General features: G+C 46.2%; 1 protein-coding gene across 1 annotated transcript in view; it reads left to right on the plus strand.

Annotated features, from left to right (window-relative positions):
* Positions 1-853: 853 nt before the first annotated feature.
* KIAA1217 (KIAA1217 ortholog) overlaps positions 854-15,655 on the plus strand; it is a 452,893-nt gene continuing 438,091 nt past the window's right edge. Inside the window, exon 1 of the mRNA XM_056857670.1 lies at positions 854-930. Coding sequence (XP_056713648.1) covers positions 855-930 — 76 coding nt within the window. The 5' untranslated portion in view covers position 854. The remainder of the gene's footprint in view (positions 931-15,655) is intronic.

Consider the following 15,655-nt stretch of genomic DNA (forward strand, 5'->3'; position numbering starts at 1 on the left):
GGCTGGAGATCTGAAATTGCAACTGATCCCCAGACTACAGAAATTACTTATTTATTTATGGAAAACATTTATTCTACTTCTGGAGTAAACAGTTAAGTTTGGAAGGTGGACTGCATGGCGTTATACCCTACCGAGGTCCCTCCGCCCCACCAAACCCCACTCTCCCAGGCTCAACCCTCCAGGTAGAACTAGGAAGAATTTTCTAACAGTTAGAGCGGTTCCTCAGTGAAACAGGCTTCCTCGGGAGGTGGTAAACTCTCCTTTTTTTGGGAGGTTTTTAAGCTGAGGCTAGGAGCAACGCTGCTTCTACGACCTTAGGCAGTTCATGAGAGGGAGGGCATCTTGGCCATCTTCTGGGCACGGAGTAGGGGTCACTGGGTGTGTGTGTGTGTGGGGGGGGAGGCAGTTGTGAATTTCCTGCACTGTGCAGGGGGTTGGGCTAGATGACCCTGGTGGCCCCTTCCCACCCTCTGATTCCAGGCATTTCAGAACCCAGAGCCGGCGACCCTACCCGAAGCGCCCCCTACAGCCCGGGAGAAGCATCCCAGCCCCCTCACCTGAGACACCTGTCATGGGGAAACAACTCCCCCCCCCCAAGCCTAAGAAGAGAATCCAGCGCGCGCTTTGGGCAGCAACTCCCGAGGAGACCCGCCCTCCCTCCGGCGGGGGGCGGGGCCGGGGGGTGACGCAATGCCCGCAATCCCGAGGAGAGCTGCGCAGCGGCGGGCCGGCCCCGCCGCCTATCAGCGGAGCCCTGCGCCGCCGCTTGCAGGTGAATTGAAAGTCGTTGGCGGGGAGGGAAGGGCGCCGAGCCCCGGGCGCGCCTCCCGCCTGCACCGCGCCGGCCCCGGGGGATGTCTGCGGCGCGGGGCTCCCCGCCGGCCAGAGGGCTCGACGGCGCGGGGAGGACGGGCAGCCTGAAGCGCGCCGGTAAGTCGCCCCCCCCCACCCCCCGCGACGTCGGGATCGGGACCTGCTTTGGGAGGGAGGCAAGAGGGCGGCTCGGGAGGGGGGCTTAAGGACGCGCGTTAGGCTTCTCGGAGGGCGCTCTGCACGCGTCCCGGGGCTACTGCGCCGCGCCGTCGGGAGGCGACTCCCGGGGCGGCTTCTAGGAAGCCCCGCTCCCAGGGGGACTGCGGGCGAAAACGCACGGCCGCTTGAGCCTCCTTTCTTCCCTGTTCCAGCCAGGATCCAGCCAGGATCGAACGCACGGTCGTGCGTTCGATCCTGGCTGGATCCTGGCTGGAACAGGGAAGAAAGGAGGCTCAAGCGGCCGTGCGTTTTCGCCCGCAGTCCCTTTGCCGCTCCGCATTCGCTCAGAGAGGGAGGTTTCGCCTCGGGTTGGCCCCTTTCGAGATGCGCGTCTTTCTCGTCCGAATTCTCAAAACTCTGTGGTCGAGTTTGGGGAATTTGGATGGGGGAAATGGGCATCAAGAGAGGGGCCAATCCAAGGCAAAACCTCCCAGGCATCCATGGCCAAGAGAGTTGGGATTCTCTTTGCTCGGGGTTGGCCTGCCCCGACCACCCCCCACCCCCCAAGGATGCTGAGTAGAGAGTCGCCATGCTGTGGCTTCCAAAGGGGCGGATGAGGCTGGGGAGGGTTGGAGACTCTCTCAGGCACGGGGGGAGGGATGTGGAAGGGGAGAGGAGCAGCTCTTTCCGGGAGGCTGTTGGGTCGTGTGGGTATAGGGATGATGCCCACCTCCAGGCCCCCTTTGCAAGGAAGCTGGGAGAAGCGCTCGCGCTCTGCGCCACCCGTCCCCGAACCGACTTCAAGGCGGAAGGGCATGGGGCTGTGGGCGCACTCTTGGCTGGAGGTGTGACCCCTGGGGCAGCGAGTGCCAGCCAAGCTGGGTGCTGCTCAAAAACTCACCGGCTTCCTGACATGGCAAAGTTTACAGGCAATAGTGAAGTCCGTGGAAAGGCCTGAATGATAAAGGCAAGGATTTGGGGGCATAGGGATGTGTTAGGGGAGGGGCCGTGGCTCAGTGGTAGAGCATCTGCTTGGCATGTAGAAGGTTCCAGGTTCAATCCCTGGCATCTCCAGTTAAAGGGACTAGGCAAGTAGGTGATGTGAAAGACCTCTGCCTGAGACCCTGGACAGCCGCTGCCAGTGTGAGTAGGCAATACTGACTTTGATGGACCAAGGGTCTGATTCATGTGTTCGTGTGTCCACCCAGGAAATAACCAGGATTCCTGATTGGCTTTATTTCCATTGTTCACCGCTACCCCTTCCTAAAACACAGACTACTCTAGTGTGATGACAACTTTGTTTGACCCCCTCCCAGCATGTAGAATTCCCCTCTCCATATTCTCCCCCCACCAATGCACCTCTGCATTCATCCATCCCTTACAGACTAATTTGGGAGCTGGTGACCTTGGAGGTGCCCTCTTCCCAGCTGGGCTCTGGTTTCTAAACTGCAGCGTTCCTGCTTCGGGCAGAGTTTGGACAGCGGTGGCCATGTGAATTTCGTACGCTGGGAGGCTGCAATTCGTTGCAATCAACGCAAGGGATTCTCTCCCCACCACCCCCATTTCTGTGCTCATCCCGCACTGTGTATTGCAAGCGTTGCCCTTGAGCTGCGGATTTGTGTTAAGTTGATCAAACTTCTGCTGGCGCAAACTTCTCCTTGCGCAGCTTGCGCGCTGTGGTTGGTTGGGGGCTCCTGCTGCAAGAGCAAAGATGCCGCTCCCGCTTGCCCCCCTGAATATCCGCTGAGCTCTGCAGAAGGACCTGCTACAGCAGCAGTTTGCATTGGCAGATCATCTTCGGCTCATTGGCTGATGCAGGGGGAGCAGTTGCCTGAGTGATGGGGAATCTAACCTTTGGTTCTCGGCAGCCTTTGGGGACCGAGAGGTAATTTAGTCACCCCTGAGATTAGCGCTGTTTTAATTAACTCAGGTAGGTTAATCGCTTGGTGCAGGGCTTGGCTCAGGCTGTTCCTGAAAACGAGGGGGGGCGGGAGGGAAGCGACATCATGCCGTGCCCTTTTGATCGGACGACTGTTCATGCCCAAATGACTTCTTGCCTATAATTTTACCCCTCTTAATTTCTTCTCTAACATTGAATAAACAATAACCCTTCAGGTCTCTTTGTAGCATTTATAGATCACGGCGGGAAGGCTCTAATCATAAATATTTCATAGGGCAAAACTACACTTTTCTTAGAAGGGGTTTAAGAAGGTGCCGGCTGCCTTGCCTTGTCGAGCGACAGCAAAATAAAGAGCAGGGCTTCCTCGGGTGGGAAGAGACTCCTTCTTCTCTTGACTACAAACCTGGGTAGTTTGTGTGGGTGTAACCATTACAGCTTCTCCCCAGGTAATACTGGGAGCTGTAGTTTGGTATGGACAGACCCCGGCCTCTCTTGCAGAAGCAATGGTTTCCAAAGGAGAAAGGGGGGGTATTTGTTTATTTATTAACTATATTTATAGACTGCCTTTCAGATGTAACAGCTCCCTAAGGTGGTATGACAATAAAAACAAAACAGTCTTCGAATTATAAAAAACAACGGGGAAAAACATTGTCAGTACCATGAGAATAAGTAAAAACCATCCCACCCCCAACAACAAGGATAAATGGCTTGATCTAATATCTGAAGGCTCCGTGAAACGGGGCATGTTTTTACTTTCCTTTGAAAAGAGATCATAGAATCATAGAGTTGGAAGGGACCACCAGGGTCATCTAGTCCAACCCCCTGCACAATGCAGGAAATTCACAACTACCTTCCCCCCCACACCCCCAGTGGGAGATGGGAGACTATGCTTGCTGAACTGCCAAGGGGAGGGAGTCCTAGAGAACAAGGGACCACCACAGAAAAAGCCCTGCCCCTAGTTCATGATTGGCCCTAATGCAGACAGACAGATCCTCCTTGGAAGAGCAGTGTAATGCATTGTGAAGAATTGGAGCACACAGACCAGGGTGGATTTGATTTAAATCAAATTGATTTAGATCAGTAGTCAGTAAGACTAGATTTTCACGATTTAAATCACTAGTCAGTAAGACTAGATTTAAATCATGGTTTCGTACATAAGCAGAACTTCTCATGATGTTGTTTCATTTGGGCCACTAGGCCTTGCATTTCTTTGTTTCACTGTTTGCATTTTGCACACGTGCCTGCCTTACCCATAGGTAGAGGAACTTCATTTAAATATTCCCAAACTGGGTCCCTTTTATGGTCTGCTGCCATTATAGGCTTTCTCCTCCAGAGAGGAAATAATATGATAAACCTCAGACTATATACCAAGACTTGTGGAGTATTCTGCTCAAAAGGTTTCTCTTTCATTTACTGCTTACCCCTCCCTTCTCACACTTAGCTCCTTGTGCAGATTCATTCCACTCCAAACAATTTTCTGTTCATTGCACAAAAGAATCTTACATGAACCTCTGGAAGAGCATGACATTGTGAATGGATTAATGGAATTAATTTACCAAAAACTTTAAACATTGCATGGATATACAGTCTCATGCTACATAATTAAAAACTAATCCTTATTTCATGATGAATAACCTTTGGACTTTTAAATAGAAAACTATCTTTACATAGATTTTTCCTCAAAAAGCATTTTATTTTAAAAAGTCTGATTTAAATTTTAAAATCAGATTTTTTTTAAATCACTGATTTTTATCTACCCTCCAGTAGTAGAAAAGGGCAAGAGTCCAGTAGCACCTTAAAGACTACCCTGACAGGGACTGGATCTTCTGACTCCCTTCTGCCCAGTCTTCTGTCAGTGGGGAAAGACTTGCCACAGTTGAAAGAAACTTAGTGGATAGGCATTCCACTAGTGGAAAGGAACTGTAGTATCCCACTCTTTATATTTTTGTTCCTTAAGCTTGTATCTTGCCCTACTCCAGGACTCTGGGTGGCGTGCACAAATATATATACATTTTTAAAACTCCAAAGACAAAAAAATAAAGTTTCTTTCTGAATATTGCCAAGGCAGCAAATGCCCCTTTAGCAGCTAGCTGTCCATGGGTAGGGGTGCCAGGTCTCTCTTTGCCACCGGCGAGAGGTTTTTGGGGCGGATGACTTACTATGTCATCCATTTGAGCAAGTGAGGCACACACCTCGTGTTTGGATAAAACACCCTGTTCTGCAGCCACCCAAGGATTTCTTGGATTGATGAAGCCTGAATAGGTGAAATGGGTATAAATACCGGAAGCCCATCTTCTCATGGAATCCGGTGGCATCAATGGTGCATTTGATTGAACACATGTATATAAGAAATTGATACAATTGTATATCTTGTCAATGAATTGGACTTTCAGCTGATATCTTTGTATCCTGTATCAACATTATTTTATCTATATAGCACAAGTAATAGCATTATAAAATACTTGTGTGTGTGTAAAGTGCCGTCAAGTCACAGCTGACTTACGGCGACCCCTTATGGGGTTTTCAACGCAAGAGACTAACAGAGGTGGTTTGCCAGTGCCTTCCTCTGCACAGCAACCCTGGACTTCCTTGGTGGTCTCCCATCCAAATGCTAACCAGGGCTGACCCTGCTTATCTTCTGAGATCTGATACTTACCTATATATAAAAATTATTTTGGACTTTAAATGGTTGTTATATTGGCATATCAGCATACTGGACATTAGACTACCAGTGCTGGTTCTTCACAGTACCTGGAGGTTGGCAACCCTATCCATGGGGCAGCTTGGCTACATGGGGCACAAGTTCTAAGTATTTTGTTGGCTCTCTGCCTGTGGTGGGCATGGGGACAGTTTCTTAGAAGCTCTTGCCCCTGAGAGTGATAACTTAAAAGCAGTAGTAAGCTTACAGAAGGAATTAGAACCTCCCTCCTTTTTTTAAAAAAAAAAAGAAGAAGCAAAATCAGCTAATATTTTTCAGCAATAAAGGCTGAGCAATCTCCATTTTCCTGCCTAGATGTCAGGTATATATTGTTGCCTTTGACTTCAAGAATGCTTTCATCTGTAAATGGATACTTCAGGCATAACTGTGTTATATTAAGTGGTCCATTATCACGTATGTTGTTTCTTTTAAATTCTGCCTTTTAACAGTTGCAGGGTGGGTAATGGAATCAACTCTAGTGTTTGATTATATGGTGAGAGATTTGGGGTGGGGAGAGAGCAAGGAGTTAATGGCTTGGTGTAGAAGGAGATGGAGCAAGGTAGGCTGAGAAGGTGGGAGTGCAGCCTTAAAGTAAAGGGAATCAGAGACGGGAGGGGCAGGGAGTCAGAGAAGGAGAAAAGTCCATTGGATGTTAGGCAGTATGGTGCGTGAGTTGAAAGACTGGTTACATTGCGGTTGGTACAATGCGTTAACTATATGCCAGCAATTGCACTGTGAAATATTGCGTGCATTCCCTGCTTCCCCCAGTGGTGAGTAGTTAACATACGAACATAAGAAAAGCCCTGCTGGATCAGACCAAGGTCTGTCAAGTCCAGCAGTCTGTTCACACAGTGGCCAACCAGGTGCCTCTAGGAAGCCCACAAACAAGACGACTGCAGCAGCACCATCCTTCCTGGGTTCCACAGCACCTAATATAATAGGCATGCTCATCTGATCCTGGAGATAATAGGTATGCATCGTGACTAATATCCATTTTTACTAGTAGCCGTGGATAGCCCTCTCCTCCATGAACATGTCCACTCCCCTCTTAAAGCCTTCCAGGTTGGCAGTCATCACCACATCCTGGGGCAGGGAGTTCCACAATTTAACTAAAGGGAAGTGCTGTAGGGTTTCGTTTTCTTTGGATGAGAGCACTAAAAAATGTCTGTGACATCTCTTAATACCAGGTTCACAAGAGAGGCAATTGTGCTTTGGTTATGAGCACCTGGGGCATCTGTCCAGCTGCAGGTGGAAACAGAAGACTAGGTGGACTCTAGTTTGAACCAGCAAAGCATTTCTAATGCAACTCTGGCATCCTCTTCCAGCACAGCTATCTGTAACATACTTCTGTCTGTCCTTTCCAGTTCTCACCTTTTCTCTTAACTCTGAAAAGACAGTTCCTATGATTTAAATGTATCCGATCTGTACCTCACTCCTTAAAACTGCTTTAGTAAAATAAACATGAAAGGAAGCTCTTTACATTTCTCTAAAGCTTGAGGGATGAAGCTTTCATTTAAAGTAACCTCTTGGCCTTTGATGATTTATGGTTCATCTGTGCCCTCAACATAATGGCATACTCGGGATAATCATGTTTACTGTAATTCCTTGTGCCAAACAAAAATCAAGTTGGTGCTGATAAGGCATTCTTTGAACTCCTAAAAACTTCTTTGATAATAGAAAGGAAGGATTGGAATGACTCTGAAATGTTAGATCTGTTTTATTTTTAAAGTATCTCGTTTTCCGCTGAATGTTTCGAAGGAGGCTGCTGTATCATTGCAGGGGTAGGCTTTCTGTGATATATTTCAATGACAGAGTGCCTAAAAGAAAATAGTTTTGCAGATGTTTTTTTTAAATGGTTCTTCTAATTTGTTTTACTTCAGATTCCTTGCCTCTTCTACAGATTGCTGTCAAATCGTAATGCAGGTTTTGAAGAACATTTGAATTACAAAAAACAACAACCCAACAACCCTCACTTGGCAGTTAGCATATGTCTGGAAGTTTTCCTATTTTGTATAGGCTGTGTTTTATGGATATTTCTGTCTTCATGTTGTGTTTCCTTTGCTAGGAAGTATTTGTGCCCGACGAGCATATGCTCTTGCTGCATATTTCTTTGCTTAAGACCTTGCCTCTCTTCCTTTACGGCATTAAGTTGAAATTGGTCTTGGGGCTGTAACTTCAGGTCAAAGCGGCAGGGAAAGATGGCTGTGTCAAATGCGGCGCTGGGAGGCGCGAGGGGCAATTGCCAAGGCCATTTGCAAATTGGAGCTCCCCCTCGACTGTCAACCGGCGCGCTCACTCGCTGAGTGGCTAAGGTCACCTCTGCCTGCAAAGAGGACAGTTCAATATTGCAGGATTGTGTGGAGCAATATAGTTCGGTAGGCCGAGGACAGAGTCCTGCAAAAGATGTCCACCCATGTGGAACAGTGTTCAGTGTCAGCAGTTCAGTTGACTCTGCTAGTCACATGGGGGGCTGACTGACGGATGCAGACCCACAAAAATCTTTTCCCTCTGCTTTCAGGTTTTTTTTTTAATTGTGACCTTGGTCAATCATTGTCTCTCTCTCTCTCCCCAGCTCATTGTTGCAGTCATTTCTGTTTGCAAACATTACATCCAGAGGAAATGGGGCACTGGGTGGGAACGTGGGGCATGCATACTGAGAGCCAGCATGGTGTAGAGGTTAAGAGCTGTGGTTTGGGGCAGTGGACTCTGATCTGGTGAACTGGGTTTGTTTCCCCGCTCATACACATGAAGCCAGCTGGGTGACCTTGGGCTAGTCACACTCTCTCAGTCCCACCTACCTCACAGGGTGTCTGTTGTGGGGAGGGGAAGGGAAGGTGATTGTAAGCTGGCTTGATTCTTCCTTAAGTGGTAGAGAAAGTTGGTATATAAAAACCAACACTTCTTGTATTGGCATAGTCTGGTTTGAGAACTTTCGCAAAACGGGAATAGGACTTTTCTTCTTAGGTGTGTGTTGCATGGTTATCCTGCAGTACAGAAGGGGAATGTGGATGTGAGAAACAGAAATCCAGCGTGACTAGGTTGGTTAACTGATCCTAATCCTTTGGGAATGGACAGCCTAAAGAAAGCAAGGGGACCCCGTTCAGCTAGCTATGCATGTACGTAAATGCTATCGTCACAACTTATGGTGACCCCAGCAAGGGGCTTTCAAGGCAAGTAAGAAGTAGAGGTGGCTGGCCATTGCTTTCCTCTGCAGAGTCTTCCTTGGCAGTCTCCCATCCAAGTATTGACCCTGCTTAGCTTCCACCTTCTGACGAGATTGGGCCATACCATGCCCCACTCCCTCTAGCTAGCTTCCTGGATTTCTGTGGCAGACAGAGCACTGTGTCAAAGCTTTTCCTTCTGACTTGTTCTAGCTTGCTGTAACTTCCCAGGTGAGCCCTCTCCCACCTGATGGAAACTCCATCCCAATAGGCAGAGCCCTATTCCTTCCTGTTGAATCGCTTTCTGGGATTGGCTGGCATCACGTTGTGGGAGTTTCCTGGCTCATTCTTGCAGGCCTTTGTACTCCTGTGAGTTAATGGGTCATTGCTGGCTGTGGCTTGACCAGTGATGATCTTTGCCCAAATGCTCCTGGAGTCCTTTTGCTACTTCACATCACGGCCCAGTGGATTACGTGGCTCAGAAGACAAGTGTAATGGGAAAGGGTGTCATCAGTCAGGATGTGAACATAGAAGACTGGCGACGAGGATTGATCTACAGAAGATTGATGTACAGAAGATCTACAGAAGAAAGAAGTTATAGCAAGACATTGGTTCTTGTAGGTTATCCGGGCTGTGTGACCGTGGTCTTGGTATTTTCTTTCCTGACATTTCGCCAGCAGCTGTGGCAGGCATCTTCAGAGGAGTAACACTGAAGGACAGTGTCTCTCAGTGTCAAGTGTGTAGGAAGAGTAATATATAGTCAGAAAGGGGTTGGGTTTGAGCTGAATCATTGCCCTGCAAAAAGTATCAAAGGTAATGTGCTAATCATTGTCCTGTAAGTATTAAGATAATGTGCTAATGAGGGTATGGTATGTTAATATGGAACCATTCTATCCTGTTACTCCTCTGAAGATGCCTGCCACAGCTGCTGGCGAAACGTCAGGAAAGAAAATACCAAGACCACGGTTACACAGCCCGGATAACCTACAAGAACCAATGAACTCTGACCGTGAAAGCCTTCAACAATATAGCAAGACAGTTGTACACTATTCAACAGGAAAAATGGATTGGAGTTTCATTATTATTCTTTCTAAGTTTTTACATGTGCCCTTTTGGAGAAGGCTTTTTTTATGGCAACAGGTCTATAGGCATATTGTGAAGTCTGTTAGGTGGCTCTAAATTAATTCCTGTATTGAAACAGTGTACCACATGGCGTATTTGTATGTTGTAGATGCCTGTCCTTTGGAGTCTGAAATGCAAGAATTATGCTTTCTTCACTTGATGCTGTCTACTGGCTTTATGAGAGAGAGAGAAATGCTCTTGCTTGTTAATATGAAGTAGCACACTTGGCCTTTGTACAAAAGCATCTTTTACTCTACTGTCCGCTCCCTGAGCTAAATAGCTTCCTTTAAATGGAATCGTTTTGAAGAAATCCAAGAAGCATTGACAAGTAAATTGCTTCCTAATGTTGCCACTGTGCACATGGGCACAACCTGGCACAACTTTGCATATATGCTGTGTGTCTAAACAGGCTGTTATTACCTAGGATTGAGGACTTGGGGTGCTGGTAACTGATATGTAGCTTGCAGGTGCCTCATTCACATGGTTTCACCACACTGGGATTGTAAAGGATGCTGCCCACAACTCCAGTGAGGAGATGAAACCATGTGCTCAAGTTACCCACAGGCTTATTCTGGAGTGGGACAAAGAGGAGGGGTACAGCGCAGAGGTGCCTTACAGAGCTTCTGCCTTCACTGCTCCCCCCATGCTGAGCATGTATCCACTGGGCATGTCAATGCCCATCAGCTCCCTTTTGTGGGCCACCAGCAAATCTTGGCCCCTTGCCCTCATCCTTTGGAGGGGAGGAAGTTGAGTGGCATTGTGTACACTTCTGCTTGTCTGTCTCAAAGAGGATACTGTGGATCTGGAGGTGGGACCAAAAAGGGCAAAAGATTGGAACATCTTCCCTTAGAAGAAAAGCTGCTCAAAAATTGGCTTGTTAGCTTAACTACCAAAAAAGGTGAATAAAGAAGGTTGCGATGGAGAGGGGATGGAGATACGTTTTTCTCTCGCCATATAAAACCGAAGGACATTAAATGTAACTGCTTCTTGTAGGTTTCACAGTCTAAAGGAAATGCTGTTTTCTTTTTAATTTCCTTTCCACAAGTCTTTTTTTTTAAATGCATTTATTTTATTTTTCCAAAACATAAACAAAACCAACATAACAAAGTAAATGAAAAACATTAAACCTAGACTATAAAAAGCATTCAGATTCTTGGTAAAGCAAATATTTCAATAGCCTAACTTTATTACACTGCTCTAGCTTTGTAACACAAAATATTATTCTTCTTGCTTACTCATTCATTCTCTAAAATGTTAGTACTTTACAAATTCATAAAAAACTTATCTATTAAGTTCTCCTCTAGTTTTGCCGTGATACTTAACACATTCATATTAATTAATTTCATAGAATCATAGAGTTGGAAGGAACCACCAGGGTCATCTAGTCCAACCCCCTGCACAATGCAGGAAATTCACAACACAGCTACCTCCCTCCCCACACCCCCAGTGACCTCTACTCCATGCCCAGAAGATGGCCAGGATGCCCTCTCTGGAGGGAGGGAAAGTAATTTCTGTCAATTACTTTCCCATTGTGATTATATATCTAACCAACGTCCATGCTGTTTATACATATTACATTTGTACCACTTTCTATGCATCTTTTGTGCCACATATGAATAATACAGATTCCACTACTTTTGAAACTCTTCACTGGATCTATTATTTATTTGGTTTGTCAGCTAGCCACCACGGCCTATTCTGGCAGTTTGTCCTTTCCACAAGTCTTGATGGTGTATAAACTTGCTTAGAGAGCTAGAACCAAATTCCCCATTTTCCAGGTTTCGGATCCTGGCTAAGTGGGAGCATTGAATGCTGTTAAGGCTGGCAGTGATTTTTCCTTTAAGGAAGGAATTTGCTCTGGTGAGGGCAATTGTTGGGGATGGAGGGAGCAAGCATCCCTACACTGACTCCCAGTTCAATGCCAGCTATAAGGAGAAGACCAGTTCAAAGTCAAGTGACAGTATAATTTCCAAGGAGAACAGGCATCATTGAGGACCGGTCTGGGAAGAGGTAATTACCTCCATAAAGCGGAACAGGTCTGGAATTAAAAGCCTTGGATGTCCACAGCAAAATCTTCCTTCCCTCCTGGTATCTAAAAACACTTCCTCCCATCCTATCTGCGTAATTGAAACATTCTTCAATTTTATTATGCTTCATCCATATACGTCAGCAATTCCCCGGAGCCCCCAGGTATTAAAGGAGACTCACACCTCTTACACAGAGAAAATAGCTTCTACCAGGTGTTTTTCGTAGGTGGCCAGTGTTGGAAATCGCAGTCGAACCAGTGGAAGTACCTTTTCTACTGAAGTTGCGCTGCACAGGTAGCAGAACTATTACATAATTTAGAGCTAACATGAGGATGGTGAAATGGACCGTATTAATACTTGGCATTTATTAATTGCTTTAGGAAATGTCGTACAGAGTCTCTAGATGTAAGAAGTTCCTTGAGTGCATCGTAGGATGTGCTAGAGAGTGAATACAATAGCCACTTAAGTGGCATAAAAGCTTTCGACAGTGGAGTACACAAAGCAGGAACCGTCTTTGCCTGAAGAAACACTTAACTGATTGAACTGCACTGTGGCTAGGTTTGTGCCCAAGCTTTTAGACCTATGGCTACATCGGCATGAATGACTCTGCTTCCATCAATCTTGGATCCGTGCTTCTGTTGTGTGATGTAACAACTTTGGATCTTTCTTTGGCCTACCTTACCACGCTCACTTCAGTTAGAAAGAAATGGTGCAGGAAGCTTAAACTTTCAACTAGGAGGCCGTACTATATTTGAAAAGCATACTAAGCTGTGAGGAGGCTGTATGTTGTTGCATCCTCCTGGGACCGTTTTGTGGCGACTGTTTTAAAGGCTCATTTCCTCGCTCCCCGTGGCAAAAGTTGGAAAACTTACTGCAGTGGATCTTGTGCAAGTAGGTACATGGAAATTAGCATATTTTAATATGAAATTCAGGGCAAATGTGAGCTGGATAGAGTGTTCAGTTGAGGGATGGCAGAGCCAGATTAACATAATTGATTGGAAGTGAAGTTTACAAACTGATGCTGAGTAAGTCTGTCTTATTTTTGCCTATCCCACAGATGATGAAGAAGAAGAGTTGGTTTTTATATGCCAGCTTTCTCTACCACTTAAGGAAGAATCAAACTAGCTTACAATCACCTTCCCTTCCCCTCCTCACAACAGCCACCCTGTGAGGTAGGCGGGACTGAGAGAGTTGTGACTAGCCCAAGGTCACCCAGCTGCTTTCATGTGTAGGAGTGGGGAAACCAACCCAGTTCACCAGATTAGCATCCACTGCTCATGTGGAGAAATAGGGAATCAAACCCGATTCTCCAGATTAAGTTCCACCGCTCTTAACCACTACACCACGCTAGCTCTCTGACATGGTAGAGTGTTGGACCAGGAACTGGGAGACCCAGGTTTGAATCCCCACTCTGCCAGGGAAGCTTGCTGGGTGACCTTGGTCCAGTCACTCTCTCTTAGCCTAACCTACCTTACATGGTGGTTGTGTGGATAAAAAGGAGATGAGGAGAATGATATTGCAAGCAGTTTTAGGTCCCTGTACGGGGTGGGGGTGGGGAGACAGGCAGGGTATTAAAATCTAAATAAAAATGGAAGAATACTTAGTACATTGAAAAGAGAACTATAGCTCTGTAGTCAAAGGCACAATTAAAATCAAACTTGAAATTGATTTCTTTGGCCTAGTTACTTAGTTTTATGGCCTGCATACCTGTCTGTTTTCTCTCTTGCTGTCTGCTATATGTCATCCTCTCTTCCTCAAGGTCCAATGTGAGGCTTCCTAGTTCTTCAGCCAACTTTCCCTCAAGTATTAGTGCCCCCAAGTCTTTCCTCAGCCTTCCCAGGTCTGCATACTCTCTATTCATTATTTCAGCCATTTATTTCATCCACCCTAATTTAGTGCTTCTGAACTTTAGGCTGCCAGTCCTTGATACTATTTTTTGTTCACCTGTCTGCATTGAGCATCTTTACCTGCCCTACAATCATGCTTCTGTCGCTTATTCCTGACAGTGGCACAAAGTTGCTTCTGCCCCTAGGCCCTGTTTATGCCCAGCCAAACTGACTTTCATTTGCCTCACAAAAACTGCATTGTTTAGCTGAAAGCAGGTCAGCAACTGCATGTAGATCTTCCCAATACACATGGCCATCGTATTGTCTGAACAGGAGTGATGCGCATATTTTGCATGCAAATGCAACTTTTGTATGTGCAAACAAACCACTAGATTTTCCAGGTTTTTGGTTTGCACATTCCAAAAATGTATGTGCATTGCCCCTGTCCAGACAACATGGTGACCACATGTGTAGCTTCTGGGCTCCATGTCCTGAGGTCCTGTTGCACATAGATGTAACATCTGAAAAGGGCTCATGTTTTTGAAATAGTTAAAAGAAGAGTTGGTTTTTATATGCCGACTTTCTCTACCACTTAAAGCAGACTCAAACCAGCTTACAATCACCTTCCCTTCCCCTCCCAAAACAGACACCCTGTGAGGTAGGTGGGGCTGAGAGAGTGTGACTAGCCCAGGGTCACCCAGCTGGCCTTATGTGTAGGAGTGGGGAAACCAACCTGGTTCACCAGATTAGCGACCGCCGGTCATGTGGAGGAGTGGGGAATCAAACCCTGTTCTCTAGATCAGAGTCCACTGCTCCAAACCACTGCTCTTAACCACTACACCACACTGGCTGGTGGTGACTGGATGAACCCTATCAGGATTTGGCTGCAGACTTAGGGTTGCCAGCTCTGTGTTGGGAAATACCTGGATGTTTGAAGGGTGGAGCCTGAGGATTGTGGGGTTTGGGGAGGGGCCTCAGCAGGGCATAATTCCATAGACTGCACCCTCCAAAGCAACCATTTTCTCCAGGGGAACTGACCTTGGTCACCTGGAGATCAATTGTAATAGCGGGAGATCTTCAGGTGCCATCTGGAGGTGGCAAGACTATGCAGAAGACTGGATAATTGGCCAATTCATTGCTATTGGGAGTTGAACTCTTTAATTGAAGATACATTATTTGTGGTGATTTTAGCAGAATACCTGTTGTAAAATCCTGTTGTAAATGATGTTATAGTAGTGGATTCATGTAACCATCCCACTTTCGCCCCACACTACAGAATTTTGCAGTCACTAAATACAACAGATTGTCTGAAGGGCTTCAGTTGATGATGAATACCATAACCATTATTTTAGGAATCCCCCCCCCCCCCAGCTAGTCTAAATGGTAAACTGCACAATTTCGGGATTGTAAAAAGTTAATACTCATTAGGGAGAATGTTGGAATTTACTCTTTTAAAAAGTTTTAGATGATTATCATTTGAGAGATAGCTGTTGCAGACCAGGGTAGCAGCTAATCTTTATGAAGGCAATTAAGCCATCCTCTGTTTATGTAATTGCTGTAGCTGTTGTTGCATAAAAATTGTAACTCATCTACATTTTCATTTTCCTACTTATTAGCGCACAATATTAACCAGGGATTGAATTGCAAGTGGCCAGCTCTTTTTCTGGGCGTAGTCCCCCCCCTTTATATTTGCATTTCCTGTGTGACTTCTTTGAATTTGCATGCAACAGGCTAGTAATTACACAGCATTCGCTGGTCAAAGGTACTTAATGTATGTAGTTTTGCAGGATCAACAAATGGCACAAGAGGCTGTTTCAACTATGCAAGAGATTTCCATAAGCAAACTTACTGCATGGAAATTTTCATTTGGGTTAATTCAAGAGTCAAAAACTGCATCGCTTCCATACTTTTGGACCTTGCTGCTCAACTGAGTTTTAAAAAACCCAAGC

The sequence above is a fragment of the Euleptes europaea genome, chromosome 11 (assembly GCF_029931775.1).
Source record: "Euleptes europaea isolate rEulEur1 chromosome 11, rEulEur1.hap1, whole genome shotgun sequence".
NCBI classification, from domain to species: domain Eukaryota; kingdom Metazoa; phylum Chordata; class Lepidosauria; order Squamata; family Sphaerodactylidae; genus Euleptes; species Euleptes europaea.